The sequence below is a fragment of the Oreochromis aureus genome, linkage group 15, assembly GCF_013358895.1.
Source record: "Oreochromis aureus strain Israel breed Guangdong linkage group 15, ZZ_aureus, whole genome shotgun sequence".
NCBI classification, from domain to species: Eukaryota; Metazoa; Chordata; class Actinopteri; order Cichliformes; family Cichlidae; genus Oreochromis; species Oreochromis aureus.
The window spans coordinates 35,225,545-35,242,005 of record NC_052956.1 but is presented as its reverse complement, the minus strand read 5'-3'; the positions used below and the strand labels follow the sequence as shown (position 1 = coordinate 35,242,005).

The following is a 16,461-nucleotide window of genomic DNA, read 5'->3' as shown; positions in this document are numbered from 1 at the left end:
AGATCATCCTCATCCCTCACGGGGGAACTGTTCCTGGCACACAGCTCGTGAACCAAATGAAAAAATCTACCTGCAGAGTGCAGGTGGCACAGTCTTCGCTGTGGGTTTATGCAAGCATCTGATTTGGATTTGTTTGATGTGCACTTGGAACAGCAAATGCCAGCGCGGTGGCAGGTGGGTTGGAATGTGCTCAGAAGCTGAGTGCCTCAGCACAAGGGAGACCACAAAGTAAGGACTGTGTGAAGTTCAACTCCAGGTGGACGCTTCCAGAAAGCTCTGCCAGCAGCTTGTCACCCTCGCTCACTGTGCTGAATTATAAAATTGCTGGAAGCCCCTCGTTGTTAACTGTTAGCACACGGTTGAATAACAACTGATGTTCTATGTCACGTGCTGTCGGCGGCTAATCATTTGCCTCTAGTAAAAAATAAATGTCAATCGATCACGTGTAATTTGACAGTAAACAAAATATGACCACCGATATCTCAATGATGCACAAAGAATCAAAGAAAATGCACTGAGAGCCAGCTATTAACAACATTTGGTGTTGTTCACAAATTCCTGGCAAAGAGGGGAGTGCAAAGAGAGAAATAATACACTTTGAGAGAAGACGGGGAGTTTCATCTGCTCCGAGACACCATGCTAGGTAGGATTATCTATTGTTTCCAAGCCCCTACTGGCTTCATTACAGAGTCGAGCTATTATTTCAATGTGAAGCACTGAAGAACACACAAAGAGTCTTTCTAGTTGCAGAATATGGGAGAAAAAGTTCGGGAGGCAAGAAAGGCAAGTACAAGATGCTTGAAAGCAGAGAAGGGCGAGAGGCAAATGAAGGAAAGGAAGCTAAAGAAAACAAATGTACAGGGACAATGTCAGAGAAGGGGGAATATACAGTATTTATTAGCTTCTGTCTTAAAGTTGTCATAACTTGCCCTATGACAGCTGGGATAGCCTCCAGGCCCCCCATGACTCTGAGAAAATGGATTTCTTAAAAATTCTAGGAAGAAAACACTAAAAACCCCGTTTGACTCTGTGACTTTGCCTTTTGAAAATCGGGGCTAAATACAGTTTTTCATGTTCGTTTTGCTATATATTTTCCTTGACCTCTGGCTTGCTCTTTTGTAAATGATTTAGTTCATTTAAATTATCTCACCACATAAAGAGGAAGCAAAAAATAATAATATTACTCTTTGCAATGACCAGTGACCAGGCAGGCAGTCTAAGGCCAGATAATATTACCGTATAAAGACAACAAATGTCTTTGATGACCTATCTGGAGCTGCAGCATGCATGTGTGCACGCAAGAAACCAAGACCCATGTGTCCTTTTGTTCCTATCACTTCTCTTTTTGTGTTTATTTATTTATTTTAAATGGCTGCGCTCTGTGTTTTGCATAATGCGCTCTGTCTGCTCTGCCAGCCTGTTGTGCGAGTGGCCAGTGGCACAAGAAATGAAATAAATGCTGAAAATTATCTTTCGCAAACATAACACAAAGAAAAACACGCACCGGGTCTGTTCAAACACTTGGTGTTTACTGATAAAGACAGCAATTTATAGTATTGCTCACATGCTTATTAAATTTATCCTATATGGGGTCTTAATGCCACAGCTTCCTTGTCCCCAGCTATTAATCTTTATCACAAATAAAAACTGCTGTAACTACACAGATCACAGGGTTTTTTTTCAGAAAAGAAAATACTCGTGTTAGTGCTAATCTGCTTCTAATCATGTCTGGATGAACAAAAACCACGGGTACTTTTACTTTATATATTATCTGCAAACAAAAACAGCACTTTACTCCAGTTACAAAATGAGTTTTTGCAGGTTTATCACTGCTGCGGTTCCAGTTACTACAGAACAAATCATTGTTTTTAATGTTTTGTCCTGTCCTGAATACAGATTAACCATTCGAGTGATGTCACTTTTCATAGCAATAGATAAATAAATAGATATTGTAAGTGTGCAACTTTAACTCCAGCCCAGCGTAAGAGAGAACTACTGTGCGGTTAGCACTTTATTTCTTTGCTGTCTAATTTAAGGACGTTTAAAAAGGACACTTGACTTTTCAAGGACACTATGTGAGCTGTACTGGGAATGGATCAGAGTGTCCTGGAAGAGCTCCGACTGTCCGCTCAACAGCTACAATAATCATTAGTAAACTGCCTCGGCTGAGTTATAATTCATGTTTTACTAGGTCAGAGCAGTAAAAGATACCCTTCTGTCTGTTACTCAGTGATTAATGCATGGCACAATATTAAGGTCAGCATTAAGGGGGAAAAAAGTGGCTAAGTCTCCTAATGACATCAGTTATCCAGGTTGATCGATCTTCTAAGTCTGAGTGACCACAAAGACCCACAACCTCCAACCTCCCCTGCTGCTCACTCTGACTGTCTTGCAGCAAGTTTACTACCTTCATTCATTTGATAAAGAAGGCTGTAATGGAGCATTCGTCCCAGCTGTGACGGCTGCCCTGGTTAAAAGTGCCACATGCTGCAGGCTGACCTGAAGAAGAGCACTGAGGTGCCAAGGTGCGATAACAAAGAAGACTGCCTAGACGAGGTTCAACAAACACATGTTTTTGATTCAGGGACAAACACTCTTGCTGAGAAACTCTTAAAAGCACATATCGCTTACTGTCCTATTCAGTTTATGCCAATTTTAATCATTTAGAACGAAGTCAAGGTTAGAGAGCTATCTTATTCACAGACAGGGACCATTCAGATGTTTCACAGACTTCATTGTCCTTTTTTGTAGCTAACAAACACAGAATATACCAATTGGCAAGGTCTGGCAAAAATATGAAGATTGGGTGGACAAAAATCACAACCTGAGATGTGGAAAAGAAGAGAAAAAAGAGTGGAACAAAAGTCTCCTTTATGAGAGGTGAAGTGAAAAAAAGAGACAAAAAAACCCCATAAAAATAAAAGAAGGGTGGGAGGAAGAGTTAAAAAGACAGACAGGCATAGAAAAACAAAAAGACAGATGAGGGGATAAAAGGAGGGCGAGGAGGGGCCAGCATGGTTGATTAATTTCAGAAAGTGCCTAAAGCTGTGGTCTGCCCACCCCAGTCGCTGCTTTGTAGCAGCTTTGCCATGTGCCCCCCCCCCAAAGTCCCATTTGTGTAATTCAATTAGTGTGCTCCAGCAGGATTTGATAGATTTGTTTAGGCGGTGAACAAAACGGCTGGCCAGCTCTCACTAAAACCCCAAATTAGCACCTTACTGTATGAACAGACACGGAAACACAATAACCTCACTAGTACGTGCATTAAACTCATCTGAGTGCACAGAAAAGTGCAGACTGCAATCCCAATAAAACTTTAATGCCTCAGTTTCTACTGATAGCTTTTTCAAATGTTGTATGCTTACCATATAAAACTGCAAATACATAAAGACGTGTTTAATAACTGAGAAAGGTCTTCAGGCCACACCTGAAAAAAAATCCTAACGGTAGCCAGTGCTACCCCTCAAGTAGATGCACCTATGGTATAAATGTGAAAAAACTAGGTGCTTTTCAGAAATGCTGACCTCTGACCTTGACCCTGAGTTCAAAATCTTTTGAGATTTTTAGTAGCTGTACCTATTGTTATCACATTCACGACCTTGGGTGTCCACACTATTCGCCTGCCCACCCGTCTGCCCGTTCGGCAGGGTGACGATAATTCCCCATCAACTTTTTACGGCTGAGGGGTATAAAGCAAAAAAACCAAACAAAAGCAAACCAAAATTTTGTTTTTCATTTTTACAAACTGTTGGTTAATTTAAGTTTTGCGACAGCTGTTTCAGAAAACAGTACTGCACAATTAACAAAGAACTGCTGAGTTATGGGACATCAATTCTGTTTGCAGCTATAAATGACAACACGCTGGAAGTTACAGACTTCAGCTGTGTACCCGCAGCTTTAATAACTGCATAAATGAAGACAGCCAGTAGCGCTACATGGCAGCCAAGTCTGGACTTGCCATTTTCTCACTGTCTCTCCCCTCTGTCTGTGTCCTGGCTGTCACTCCGCAACGCTCTGCCACCACCCCAAGGTCATTATGCTGTGATCGCACCAGCATGAGACTCCACGTGTGATGCCATTGTTGTCAGAGCCCATCTGGTGGCTTGTAACGCTCCCATGAAATTAGTAATGAAGCAGGTAGGGAGTCGAGCTACCTTTACAGCGATCGCTTACCTCAAGGCCGGCACCTGCATGGCTTCGTATGGAACTAAAATTAACTGAACTTGTACATTATGGGAATCTGCTCTTTCACAGAGTGAAATAGAAACGACTCGGCAGTGAGACAACAATGCTTTCCCTAAAGAGCTGTACACAGAACACCTGCATATTCATAGGTCCATATGAACATGTCTTTCTCAAACGCCTCAGTCTTCCATTGTAATTTCAGTCCACCTTCAACTCCTACCCAATTTGTTTTGTAATTACATATGCGGCATACACTCCTGACAGCAGGTCAGTATTGGCAATGGGTGAAAAATCATCTTTTTCAAGCTGCTTAAGTCATTATGCAAATGCAGAGTTCACAAGTTACATTTGTCACAATATGATTTATGAGGCCTTCTTAATTAACCGAGAAGATGCAGGGAGGGCTTGGTTTGGCTGTGTTGGACTGCCAGCTCTTGTGATGTGCTTTAATATGTGTGACAACATGGTACTGTTTAAAATATTTCCATGCAATGGTTGTGTGAAATGATTGAGGATGGAGGACCTCTGGACCTACTGTGGGGTTTTCCCCTTGTTTATCATAACATCCAAATCCAACCAAACATCCATCCATGCTCTTCCACTTATCCTCATCAGGGAACTCAGGGGAATAAATAAAAAAATAAAAACAAGAGTTGAATTCATCCCCTTGCTTACATGGACAACCATGGGAAACTGAGATATTCACTTACCTGCTCAGCCTGTGGAACAAAAGCGTTTAACAACAACCTCGCTGAATCAACCGAGACTGAATGTTTCAGTTATAAAGTGGGATAGATAATTACAAAGGAAAGTTAAAATGTCCGGGGAAAAAATGAGGGGAGAAGAAGAATTATTTGAACAAAGCCTTTGTGTAATTCACAGGAGTCTCACTGCTTCACACCTGTGTCCTTCCATTCTTACCCTGATATCCTTCCATTCGTCCATTCATCCTCTGAAGTTATAAAAGCAGTTCTTTTGTATGTTAAAAGGATGCCCATGCTGGCATTTTCTCAGCAGCCTTCCTAAATTTGCAGTTATAGGTTTATATCCTGTAGAGTAACATGAGGGAATTAAAGCAACTTTTGTAACTTTTGCTGCCCCTGATGTCTTATCTTTTTTAGGGAGGTGCATTCGAATATAAGATGAGGTTAGTGTCCTTGTGGTTTATGCACAAATGAGGAGGATATCAAAGCAGGGCTGGAGGAAAAAACTGTTTTCAACAACCATTCTGCCATGAACCTGTTGATGACCTAAAACTTTATTGTCAGAGGTAAAAAAACAAAACCAACACAACTCCTAGCAGAGCTAACAGGCCTCACCATTCATCTGTTTCCTCTTTTAATCTAAAGTTTCCTGATTTTTATTAATAACAGGAAGATACAAACACAGAACACACTGACACACACACACACAGGTGGAAGAACAGTACATCAGTGTTGACATTAAACATGGGATTGTCAAAAATACATGACGAATGTGACACAGAACACGAACACAAATGGGGTCCTAATGAAAGCGGGAAGAGAAAAAGGTTGTAGTTTTTTTTTTTAAACCAGGAAAGCCCTGATTATTTCCCATATTTAGTCACTTTGGTGGAATTAGAAGTGGTTATATTTGATTATGTGTCAGTTAAAGTCTTTTATTTTTCTCCTGTTTTTATCGTGATGGTTAAGCATCTTACCTCGAATCGGGGTACCCTCTGGAGGAGACACAAAAATGAAGACACAACATCAGTGAAGTTCAAGGTTAATATTAGTAATAGTTAGAGGAGGTGTTTGGGTTAGACGGGTCACTCAAACTTGGCGATTAAACCATTGGGTAATCTTGTACAGATAAGGGGGCTAAAAGAAAAAGAAAGTCTAACTGCCGGTATCACAAAACAATGGGGAGTTTTATCGCGCTGACCTACTGCTGTCTTTTTTGGCCTTTTGTCGCGGCTGTAACTTAGGGTGATGAGGCAAGCACGAGAGGTTTGGTTTCTTAAGTTGACAAGTTATGCTCCTGTGGCGTTTTTCCAGCCAGCTGAACTTGAACAAGGTGTCTGTAAAAACTGCCACTATTCAGTACTGGGCATCCGCATTAGCGTTGAACCTTAACATGTTAAAGGCAAAGGAAGAATCTCCACTGAGCAAGAATTTCAGGTTGTGCCTTCAGGCAACCGCAAGTTAAATCACACAGACTGAAGTTCTTATTTATCCTACAAGTCATAAACCTGTTTAACTGTGACAGATAGGCTCTTTACCTCAAGTTTCATCCCTTATCCCCAGTCATTCAATCTCCCTGCTTTTTCCAATTGTTTCATTTCACTGCGAGTTGTATGTTTCTCTATCTTTGTTTATTGTGAGGCTGTATTGTGTTACACGGCTGACTGCAAGCCAAATGTCCCATTAGGGACAATAAAATATTGAGCTTATCCAGTCACTGGCCAGTGGGCTTTTTAAGTGTAGTTTGAAATGTTGCATTGTAAAATGCTTCCCTTACAGGCACAGCTTTGGGTGTGGGAAGGGGAGCCAGCTTAACTTAAACCCCTTCAAATTCAAATTAAACTGTCCTTCCACTCTTGACTGTTTTTCATAATTCCTTTTTGTTTTCTTGCTTGAGCGGCTCCTCGATTAATTTTCTCTCTTTCACCCAGTTTTAGAGTTTGTTTGCTTTTGTGTGTGTGTGTATCCACAGTATTGCTTCTCTCTTAGTCTGCATTTTTAAAATCAAAGGATGACTCATGGCAACAATGTGCCCTTGGTTATTCCTACTTGGCATAGACTGCCTGCACCCACAGGGCTAAGGATCAAGGGTTCTCACTATCCACTGAGCCTAACATTAGAGGTCTGGCCCATGTATAGGCATGCAGTCATGCATACTGCCCAGAGAAAATACAGAGGATCTGTTTAAGTAAGTTCTGATGATATTTTCCCGAGTGTGACATTTTTCCTCGGCAGTGTTACGGACACTTGTTCTGCTTTTGGACTGTTATATGTTGACATCATGACGGTCTGTTTAACTACACCTTGTTTTTCCCACCACTGTCACTGACAGGTCTAATGAGTAGTGGAACAAGCTTGATTGCAAAGTGATGGTTGTGGGGCTGCACAATGACTAAGGCATATAAAACAGAATCAGGCATATTTATAGCTTTATTAAGCTGACAGTAAAACTGCATAGGTGTATTTCTGTTTCTGTTGATTTGGAAATGCACACATAGTTTTCTAAATCTGTTGTTTTTTTAAAATATAATCTCAGCCCTGCATTTTCCATACTTTTTACAGTGCGACGAAGGGTGTGAGAGGCTCAGTCGTGGAAATGTTCAGCACCTTCCGGTCAGATTATTACATTTTTGTGTACAGAGCCATCTTTTGTGATACCAGCAATTAGGATTCAGTCACTGAGTTTGAAGTTCTGCCTGGTTTACAATGCTCCTTTTTGCTCTATTGTACTGTGTTATATATTTCTACATCAAAAAGTTTACATTTATGTTTTTAACATAAGCATTTGTCGACATTTACTGTACTGGAGTTTAATTTATTGCTACATTTATTCACATTGTGATTAAAGTGGAAAATCAGGGTGCGGGAGCACAAAATATCTCTTACGTTCTAGATTTGCCTAGTCTGTAAAGACTCAACGTTTTGTAGCCACAAACAGTATTACTGTGCCACAGTGATCACTTAGAGTCATTGAAAAACCAGGCAAAATCAAAGCGACAATTTATTCATTTCTGCAATAACTCTGGAGACCATATAAATATAGGTGATCACAAGACAAAGGACAATGGGGCTGGGAAGGTTATGTTGTTATTAAGTTAGAGTTTGATTAGAGGCTGCAGGAAGCTGGTTTATCTTGCTTTAGCTCAGATGGATTTTAGTCGGGAGTTAAGAGGTTACTAGTTGAAGGTTAGAGGTTAAGGTCAAAGTTAGGTTAAGGTTAGAGTAAGGTTAAGGTTAATAAAGCAGGTTTAAAAGGGGGAGGATCTTATGAAAGCCTGGGTGACAAAAAACTGAGAAGGAGATGAAAACAATAAGTTTAATGAGGAGGATGGGGGATAAAGGAGAAACAAATACACAGAGAGAGAAAACAAATACGATTCTTTGGTTTGTAATGGTTTCCAATTTCTAATTTGTGAATATAAAAGGCATGAGAATGAAAATCTAAAACTTTGTTGAGGAAGGCCAGGCAGGCTGCAAAGCCAGCCAATATTCAATTACAAAGGCAAATCCACCTGTATTACGGGCATGCAACCTAATGGCCATAAGCTTCCCATCTAAGCTTTGGTCAGCCAGGGGTTGATCAGATTAGGGTGACAATGACCTAAATATATCTCAACCTGCCGCTGTCTTCCTCATATTATCAAATGTGGCATTATTTTTTTCCACAGAACACCCCAGCTGTTTCATTAAACAATCCTCTGAATATTTTTTTTAAAAATTATTAAAGTCTGTAACCAGATGGCCAGATTGCCTCTGGCCAGAGATGTTACACATCTGTGTGTGGGGCAAATAGGGTTGCGTGATTGGCAGAGTGTCAGAGTCTGGCCACCCTCAAGAGGGCGTCTGGCTGACCTTCTCATCACCACAGACACTAGCCTCGGATCCCGGTGGTGTCACAGCAGGTCGGAGGGAAAACCTAGCTGTTGTTACGACCCCTGCAGAGGTTCGAGCCACTCTCTTCACAGCAGCTTTGGTGACACTGGATTTGAGTGTTTACCTGTTACATGCAACTCTAACTAAGCTCAATATATGCTTAAAAGTGGCATCTAATGTCACGGTCCTGATTTTGAGCCTTTATTATAGGAAGAACATAAATCTTTAGAACACTTTTGCCCATCCTCTTACTGTCATTGTGGCCCACAGTTAATCTGTTCTGGCTGACAAGGCTAGGGAGGGCCTGAGGTCTGGAGACATGGGAAGTTAAGAAGAAATGTCAAGCTCCCTATACACACCTCTGGAAGAGCTCCTCTGGAAACCCTGATGCAAATATCCCTTCTGACAGCAAAGCAGGGACTGGAACATAAGGAACCAGTCTGCCAGCTAATCAGCTATGTTGGAAACAACAGTAATACATCCAAGTGGTAATGCTATTTCCGTCTTTCCGTATCTTTTCCTTTTTTTGGAGCGCAAACACTTTAAATCAACATTCACATTTCATGATTTAATGATGAAGGCCAAATAGAAGGAAATATAGATTCTTTGCAGAAGCTGGAAGCTGAGAAAGTTTTTGAAATGATGGACTTTGGCTCACTTTCCATGGTCTCCTTTCTCCTGCTTCTCTCCCCTTCCTCTTCCCCTTTAACCACCATTTATGGCAGAGGGCCCACCAGAGTTACCCCCCGAGGCTTGAGAGTGTGCCTGATGCAAACAGAGAGGCCCCAGAAACTGTCAACAGTGATCAGCACACCAGAAGAAGTTGGGGGGAGGCTGAGGCTGTCACATTTTTTTTCTGTTTTGGGGATTTCTTAAGTGCATTTATAAATGCAAAATAGAAAAAGTTATTAGGGACCAAAGATGGCTACTAGAAGTGCTGAGGGGATGAGAAGATGGCAGCCTAGGGGGCTCAAGCCATAAATCACCATAAATCCTGTCTGACTGCTGAGCTTTCCAGCAGAGGAGCTATAGAATAAAAGCAAGCCCCCAAAGCTAACATAACCTTATAAGAGGTATGGTACTGAAAAAAGGGAAAGTAATTTCCTTGTCTCTCCTCCTTCTTGCACGTATAGTTTGAAATTTCAGGAAAACACGTCCAGCTTAAAGTGACTGGGTATATCTTTTGCAAGTATTTCGAAAGTCAGGAGGCTATGAGTTGAGCCCTGATTCCTCTAGTCTGGGCAATAAAGTCTGAGCAAGACATTTGTTAAGTAGTGAAGCAGAGGGCCAATCTGGCAAGAGAAGAAGAATGCTCTCCTGACAAAATATTTGGCCAAGACCAGAGGGTTGACGCAGCACGAGTTAGGGTTGGAAAACGCATTCCAGAAGTCCTGTACTGATGTTTAAGAATTCAAGCCCCTAACAGTACTCGCTACACCTTCAAGGAATGTTTTTGAAGCAATGCTTTATTGTGAGCACAAAGGTTCAAGTAAAACAGGTTAAATGAATCAGTAAACGATGTGCATTGCTGGAAAAACATGCTTGCTATATATCCCATTAAGAAGCCTAGAAATGCTTCAGGCTGACTGCAAAGAAATGACTGTGTTGGATTCCAGTTATGTACTTAGGGCCTCTTGTCTTGCTGTCCAGCAGAAGAAAAAGAAGTAAATGGGATAAATCTTAAAGGTAACTTCATATACGGTTACTTCCGAGGTAATCTTGGAATCCCATGGATACATGTATTAAAATAATGTGGACAGGGTCCAAACTGGACAGTTTATATGACCTACTGTGCATGTTACCTTTATCATGAAGTATGATGCTGCCTCAAAAGACTTGCTGCTTAAAACTAAGAAAATATGCTGCTAGGTAAATCATGATGCTTCCTCAACACATCCTGTGTCTTTCTATTATAAATCCTGTTGTAGTATTGAGGTGAAAGAACATATAGTTGAAACCAAGAGGAGTAGGGTAAAGAAAAATGAAGGCTATACAGAAAGAAAAAATAGAGAACGTGGAATTGGAGGGAAAGGGTGGAGGAGGAGCAGCGAATTCATGCATTCTGGACAGTAGTATAAATATGCCATGTGCTTCAAGGACAGTGGGCTGGTTTGCTGAGCTTTGCAAGACACTTACCAAAGGTTTCTGAAAATGGCAAAGAAAGAACAGGTAAATAGGAAAAGAAAAAAACATAGTTTATTTAAGATTAAGGTTCAATGTGACTTTCCAAGAGCTAAAGTTTGGTTTGGTGTTTTGTCCCACCACAGCGTTGTTAGCAGTTTTTATTACAGTGAGGTTTAATCGCAGTGCATTTTATTTATAATTTATGACCACATTTAGAGGATTTCTTTTTATTATGAAAAAGTTATACTGCTTTATAATCAGCTGTAAAATATCACAATTAGTGCAATTTTCCATTTTTTAATTGGCTTGTGTTTTTTTTTTTTCTCGTTGGGGCTTTTTAATTGTGTTAAAGGTCAAAATTACACAAAATGTGTTGAAGACTCTGCGATGTGGACAGACGCACATCTGAGTTTCAGACACAAATATGGACAAAACATTCAGAAAAACAGAGACGAGTAAACAGCTCTGTTTCAGTTAAACAGGACAAACAAAGACAATTGAAAAATCATGAAACAAATAAAGACAGATGGTACAGAGATTAGACAATAGACGGCAAGCTGAATTTCTTTGTGGATTATCCAGAGAGGCACAAAACTCAAAAAGCCATATTAACAAGGTTACCAGGTAATTGAATTTTTTTTGGAGAGGAGCTGGCCCTCCACATGAGTATAATACAGAAAAAAAGAAATTACTAAAAGAAATTACTGGTGGAGAGAAAAAAAACCCTACCCTTGCTGGATGCACGTGAGAAACAAACAAATCAATCAATATTTCAAAGTGTGATTGTAACTGTGCAATAAACCTTTCAGTGCACATTTCTATTTGTTCCTGCTTAATTCGAATATCTGGAATGTAAAATAAAGTTTAGCAACTCATGGCGTGACATTTAACTTACATGTTTATGTCATAAAAAGAATTTCATGATAACATCATCATGAAAATTTGGCTTTTATGCAGGAGGAGGGGCAGTGCTTGTACCAATACTTGGTACTAAATATAGCCCATGTTTCACATGATTTATATCCTTGTCATCAGTTGCACAGGATTCTAGTGAGTGACCAATAAGAAAAAATAAAAAACCCTGCAAGAATGTAATGAAATACCAAGACAAGGTATGGACTCAATTTGAAATTTTAAAAATTCTAAAATTCAATCTGCTTCAAAATTGAGGACACTAATAATTTAAAGAGGAACCAGTAAAAAATACAGAACTGTGAACTTGCTCTGTAAGGTACAGCATGAATAACTAGTTGACCAATTGATTACTTTGTGCGTATAGCTCTCGAGGGCCACAACCAGGACAGGAAGTGAATGACAACACACTCTTTATTTAGTGCCGTCTACCCAGATTTACATTCGCAACAACAACACAAAACAGAAGTCATTGGATTTTTCGAATGGTGACAAATCATCGACCTAAAATATCTACCCCTTGTTGCCCTGAGCCACCTGAGGGCCTGCACTTAATTAGCTATATAATTAGACTTTGCTTTACTGGGCCTCTCAGTGGGGTTTAATCAATGGGAACAAGACAACATATCCACCACTGAGTATGTCAGTAGAACATGGACCTTGCTCTTATTGTCTGCTGACACAGTTGTTGTGAATCCTTTGACCTCATTCTACATTGTTACACTCTAAAAGATCATTTCCATCACCAGCTACTGGATGATGACCAACAGTTATATTAACATGTACAAGAGCTTTTGTGCTTTACTTTAAAACTTTGTGCCTGTTCTCCATTTATTAGGCCAACATCCAACTCATTTAAAAAACCTTTTTGTGTGATTTTCATTTGTTTAGCATAATATTTAGCACAATGTAATAATTATACATTTAGAGCTGAATGAATTCTCGGGTCACAGATTAAAGTAACTTCAGAAAGTGACTTCAGAAAAGGAAATACTGGGCATTACACATACATTAGCTTACACAAAACAGCAAAAACATCAATGTTACGTGCCGTCGAAAATGTTCTGGGAAATTAAACAAGGGCTCACATTAGTAAGAAGGAACCAGAGCAGCAATACAATGCTTTAGCCTTCCTTACCTGAGCGTAACTGTTTGATTCGCCCATTACTTGCACTGGGGTCAATCGGCAGGAAGTCTTTGTACCAAGTGATTTCCGGGTCAGGGTTGCCACTGGCGGCGCAGAGCATGGTGGCTGTTCGAGTGCGCTCCACTACTTTGAGCTGAGGCCCCATGTCAATGATAGGGAAGCCTGGTGGAAGAAGGTCCTCTGTAAAAAAGAGCAGGAGAGAGCATGTGAGTCCTCTGAGGTTATTCCGTTCGCTTATTAATAGACTTCATTTTTACGTTTAGATTTCAAGTTTAAGTAAAGATTTGGTTCACTCTTTGGCTAGGTTAAGGCAACAAGGTTTAAGAATATTTTGTGAATGTGCTACCCACTAGATTGCCATGGTTACAAGTCCTCCTTTTACTATAGGCTTTCTATAGTTTTTTTTTACCATTGTGGACCAATTTCATATTATTTAAGCAGAAAATCTTAGACATTTTTCCATCTGAGCCACACTATAAACCCAAATGCCCACACTTGACACCAACAGACGCTTTTCATGGCAGACATTTTGACATGTCACAGTAGGGAAAGCATACTGACGCAGTTCCACGGAGAGTGCCAGTAAGCAAATACAGCGAACCAGCATCTGCAAAAGTAGAGCCTCTCCCCTCAGCCATCGTTAATGCACCAGTGCTTTCCCTACTGTGACAAGTCAAAACGGCCACTGTGGAATAAAAAAAGTCTGCAGAGAGATGTAACTGATCAGATTTGACAGATCTGCATTAAATGTGCATGAGTTCGGCAGTTACAGTTGAACATATTTGCCGTTATTATCACGATAATTTAAGTGCCATCACACTAATCACTGACTGTTATTCAGACACACGAACGCTGTGGTATCCTTACAGCTAATAATCACGCACGATTGAGTAATTATTTCACTTTAAACAGATGACAGTCTAGTGTTCTTCATTGTCATCGTCGTTCTGATGCAGGCTCCATGCTCTCTTAGGGCAATTAGTCTCATGGGTCAAATCCCCTGACCTCTACCCTAACTCGAGCAGGGTAGTGAGTAATTCTCTTTTGATGAGAGCTGAGGGGGAAGTACCCTAAGCTGTAATATGATTCAGAAGAGTAAGGCCACATCCCAAATTGGAGAAGATTGACTGACTTAGCTCGCATTTCATTCGGCAAGCCAATGACCTCATGTTCACTTTGCAGACACTGTGGTGGTCTCACGGACATTTTGCGAGCACTAAATCAAGGGAAATTAGGGGAGCAGCTTGAGTCACAGACTCTGACTATCTGCCTTTAAAGGACAGTCATAAAAAGCTATTATTTATTTTCCTTTTGCATGTGATATCATGGTGGGACTCACTTAAAAACCTTAACAGAACCGAGGCATATTTCATTTTCACAACCACTACTGTCACATTTTTAAGTCATCGCAGTTAAGCATTTCAAATCAAAAGGCAGCAGGAATTTCAAGATAATGAATATTATTGATTCATGTAGCTTTTATAATGAATTGTTTTAGCTTTAATTGGTAAAATTGCCACATAAAGAAACTGAAATACATACGCTTATTTTATGGATTTATATGAGACACTATGTAGGGAGATATGGAGAGTAGAGTAGTGGTTTTATGTGCTTTCGCATTTAGAAATGAAATACTGAATGTTAAGACAATCTGAAAAAACAAAAAGAAGAACCAGAGGGTCTCAAATCAAAGCCGTTAAACTAAGGCTGACGTCGGTCAAGCAAAATAAATATTTCAGTGATCGGTTTAAAAGAGTGCGCGCATTTACATTGTTTCATGCTTTCACAGCCTCTCCATCAGTTATTGATGATCACCCCATATAATCTCTAGAGCTCAAAAAGCAAGCCACATCACTTAGCAAAGACATAGGAACATGTTCTCACATGCAGCATCTTCTGTGTGACATCAATGATCCATGTATACCATAAAATGTGCTGCACTTCAGCATTTCTCCAGCTAGTTCTGCCTCTTGGACAAGGATATCTGTAAAGAGCAGGTCTACCTTGCTCTCTGAGTGTTACATCTGATGCATTTGACGTTGCCGGATCTTTACGGCACATTGTGTTAACTACGTCTTTACAGTGTGAAAAGTGTTGAATGAAGCCTAGACAGACAGCATTTATGAAACTGAAAACATACACTACTAGACAAGAGTGAATGTGCACAGAAAAGTGAGGAAGGACAGAAAACAGCAGTAAACAAGAAGCAGGGATAGCGGATTCTCTGAGAGATCGTGCTATCGTTCTAGCTGCTCTGACCTGATACAGCATCGGCAGCCTTTCCTGGAGAAAAAAAAGGCTTGTATTTTGGTTGCTCGCTTCCCCTGGAATAGAGTCTGATAACATCTTTTCCCCTGAAGCTTACAGACTCTGTCGATAAAGGCGGCCATGCAAAAATAAATAGATCACTCATCGAGGGAGTGTTACTTTAGGGTTAGCCAGCCTGACTGTGAAGGGTAGAAGGAAACCAATGACACGGGATGATAGTATCCTAGAATTCCCACAGGGCCAGTCCTCCATAATGGCACAGCAATTACTCTTCTATGACGTATGCATTCTGAAATGACAGATCTTCTTAAGCCAAATGGAATCAACACACATGCATTATTCAGCGATAATGTTGCTGTTTTCTTTTTCCTTCTTTTTCTTTTCTTGTTTTGCTGAAAGCAACCTTTGTCAGTTAGGCCAGCAATCACCATACAGCTTCGCACAGTGCTACGAGACACACTTTGCTGTTACACCCTGCATTTTGGCAAGAATTTTCAAATATAAATTCAGCCTTTTACTACACAAGCACAACTTCAGAACACTTTATATTAACTCAGTCATTTCCTGGAGACCTACTTTAACCATCGCTGCAACTGCAAAGCATCTTCTTTACGACAGCACAATGCCTGCCTGAAAGAACTGCAGTGCAAACGTTTCATGCTGCTTGTGTTCATTAGTTTAATCCACAGTTATAAAAGGACAATGTATATGGTTTGTGCAGCTTGGCTCTCATAATGAGTTGGGCAGGGATAGGTAGCCTGTCTGCGGTTTGCTTTTTTTTTTTGAATGCCATCATTATCCATAATTGTCTTTAATTTTGCTTCACCACTTAATATCATTACGCAAGTGACAGGTGCAAAGCCTTTAATCAGCCTCTGGTTAGCTTAGCCACCGCCCGGCTGTTAATCTGCCGACTCACGCCTGCTGTTGCGTTCTGCTTTCCACCATGCTAACTGCAGCCCTCCAAAAGGTCTGTCCTTTAGACTCACATAAGTCCCCCGACTAATCTCATTTCCACTGACTGCTCACTGCTACCAAACCATCTCTAAAACTAAATATATAAATAAATACTGAACCAGGTAACTGCACTAGATGCAGAAATGTGATTTGGTGGCCATTTGGTTTGGCTTTCACTATTTTTAGGGCAAAGGGAACATATAATAGACTGATAAATGAGCAGTCTTGCTGAAAAGGTAATGTATAACCTTAGAACTCACTCTGCCATTTTGTAGGCACTGCAAAGTACTG

The 16,461-nt window shown here is 40.4% G+C and overlaps 1 protein-coding gene across 4 annotated transcripts in view; it reads right to left on the bottom strand.

The window, feature by feature from the left end:
• Positions 1-16,461, bottom strand: part of ptprsa (protein tyrosine phosphatase receptor type Sa) — a 169,650-nt gene that overhangs the window by 81,150 nt on the left and 72,039 nt on the right. For 2 of the 4 annotated variants that reach the window (XM_039598497.1, XM_039598499.1), the window contains exons 5-7: positions 12,937-13,125; positions 10,899-10,907; positions 5,867-5,884 (exon numbers count right to left, since the gene is read on the bottom strand). In XM_039598497.1, coding sequence (XP_039454431.1) covers positions 5,867-5,884; positions 10,899-10,907; positions 12,937-13,125 — 216 coding nt within the window. The remainder of the gene's footprint in view (positions 1-5,866; positions 5,885-10,898; positions 10,908-12,936; positions 13,126-16,461) is intronic. The other 2 variants (XM_039598498.1, XM_039598500.1) reach the window with 1 other exon arrangement.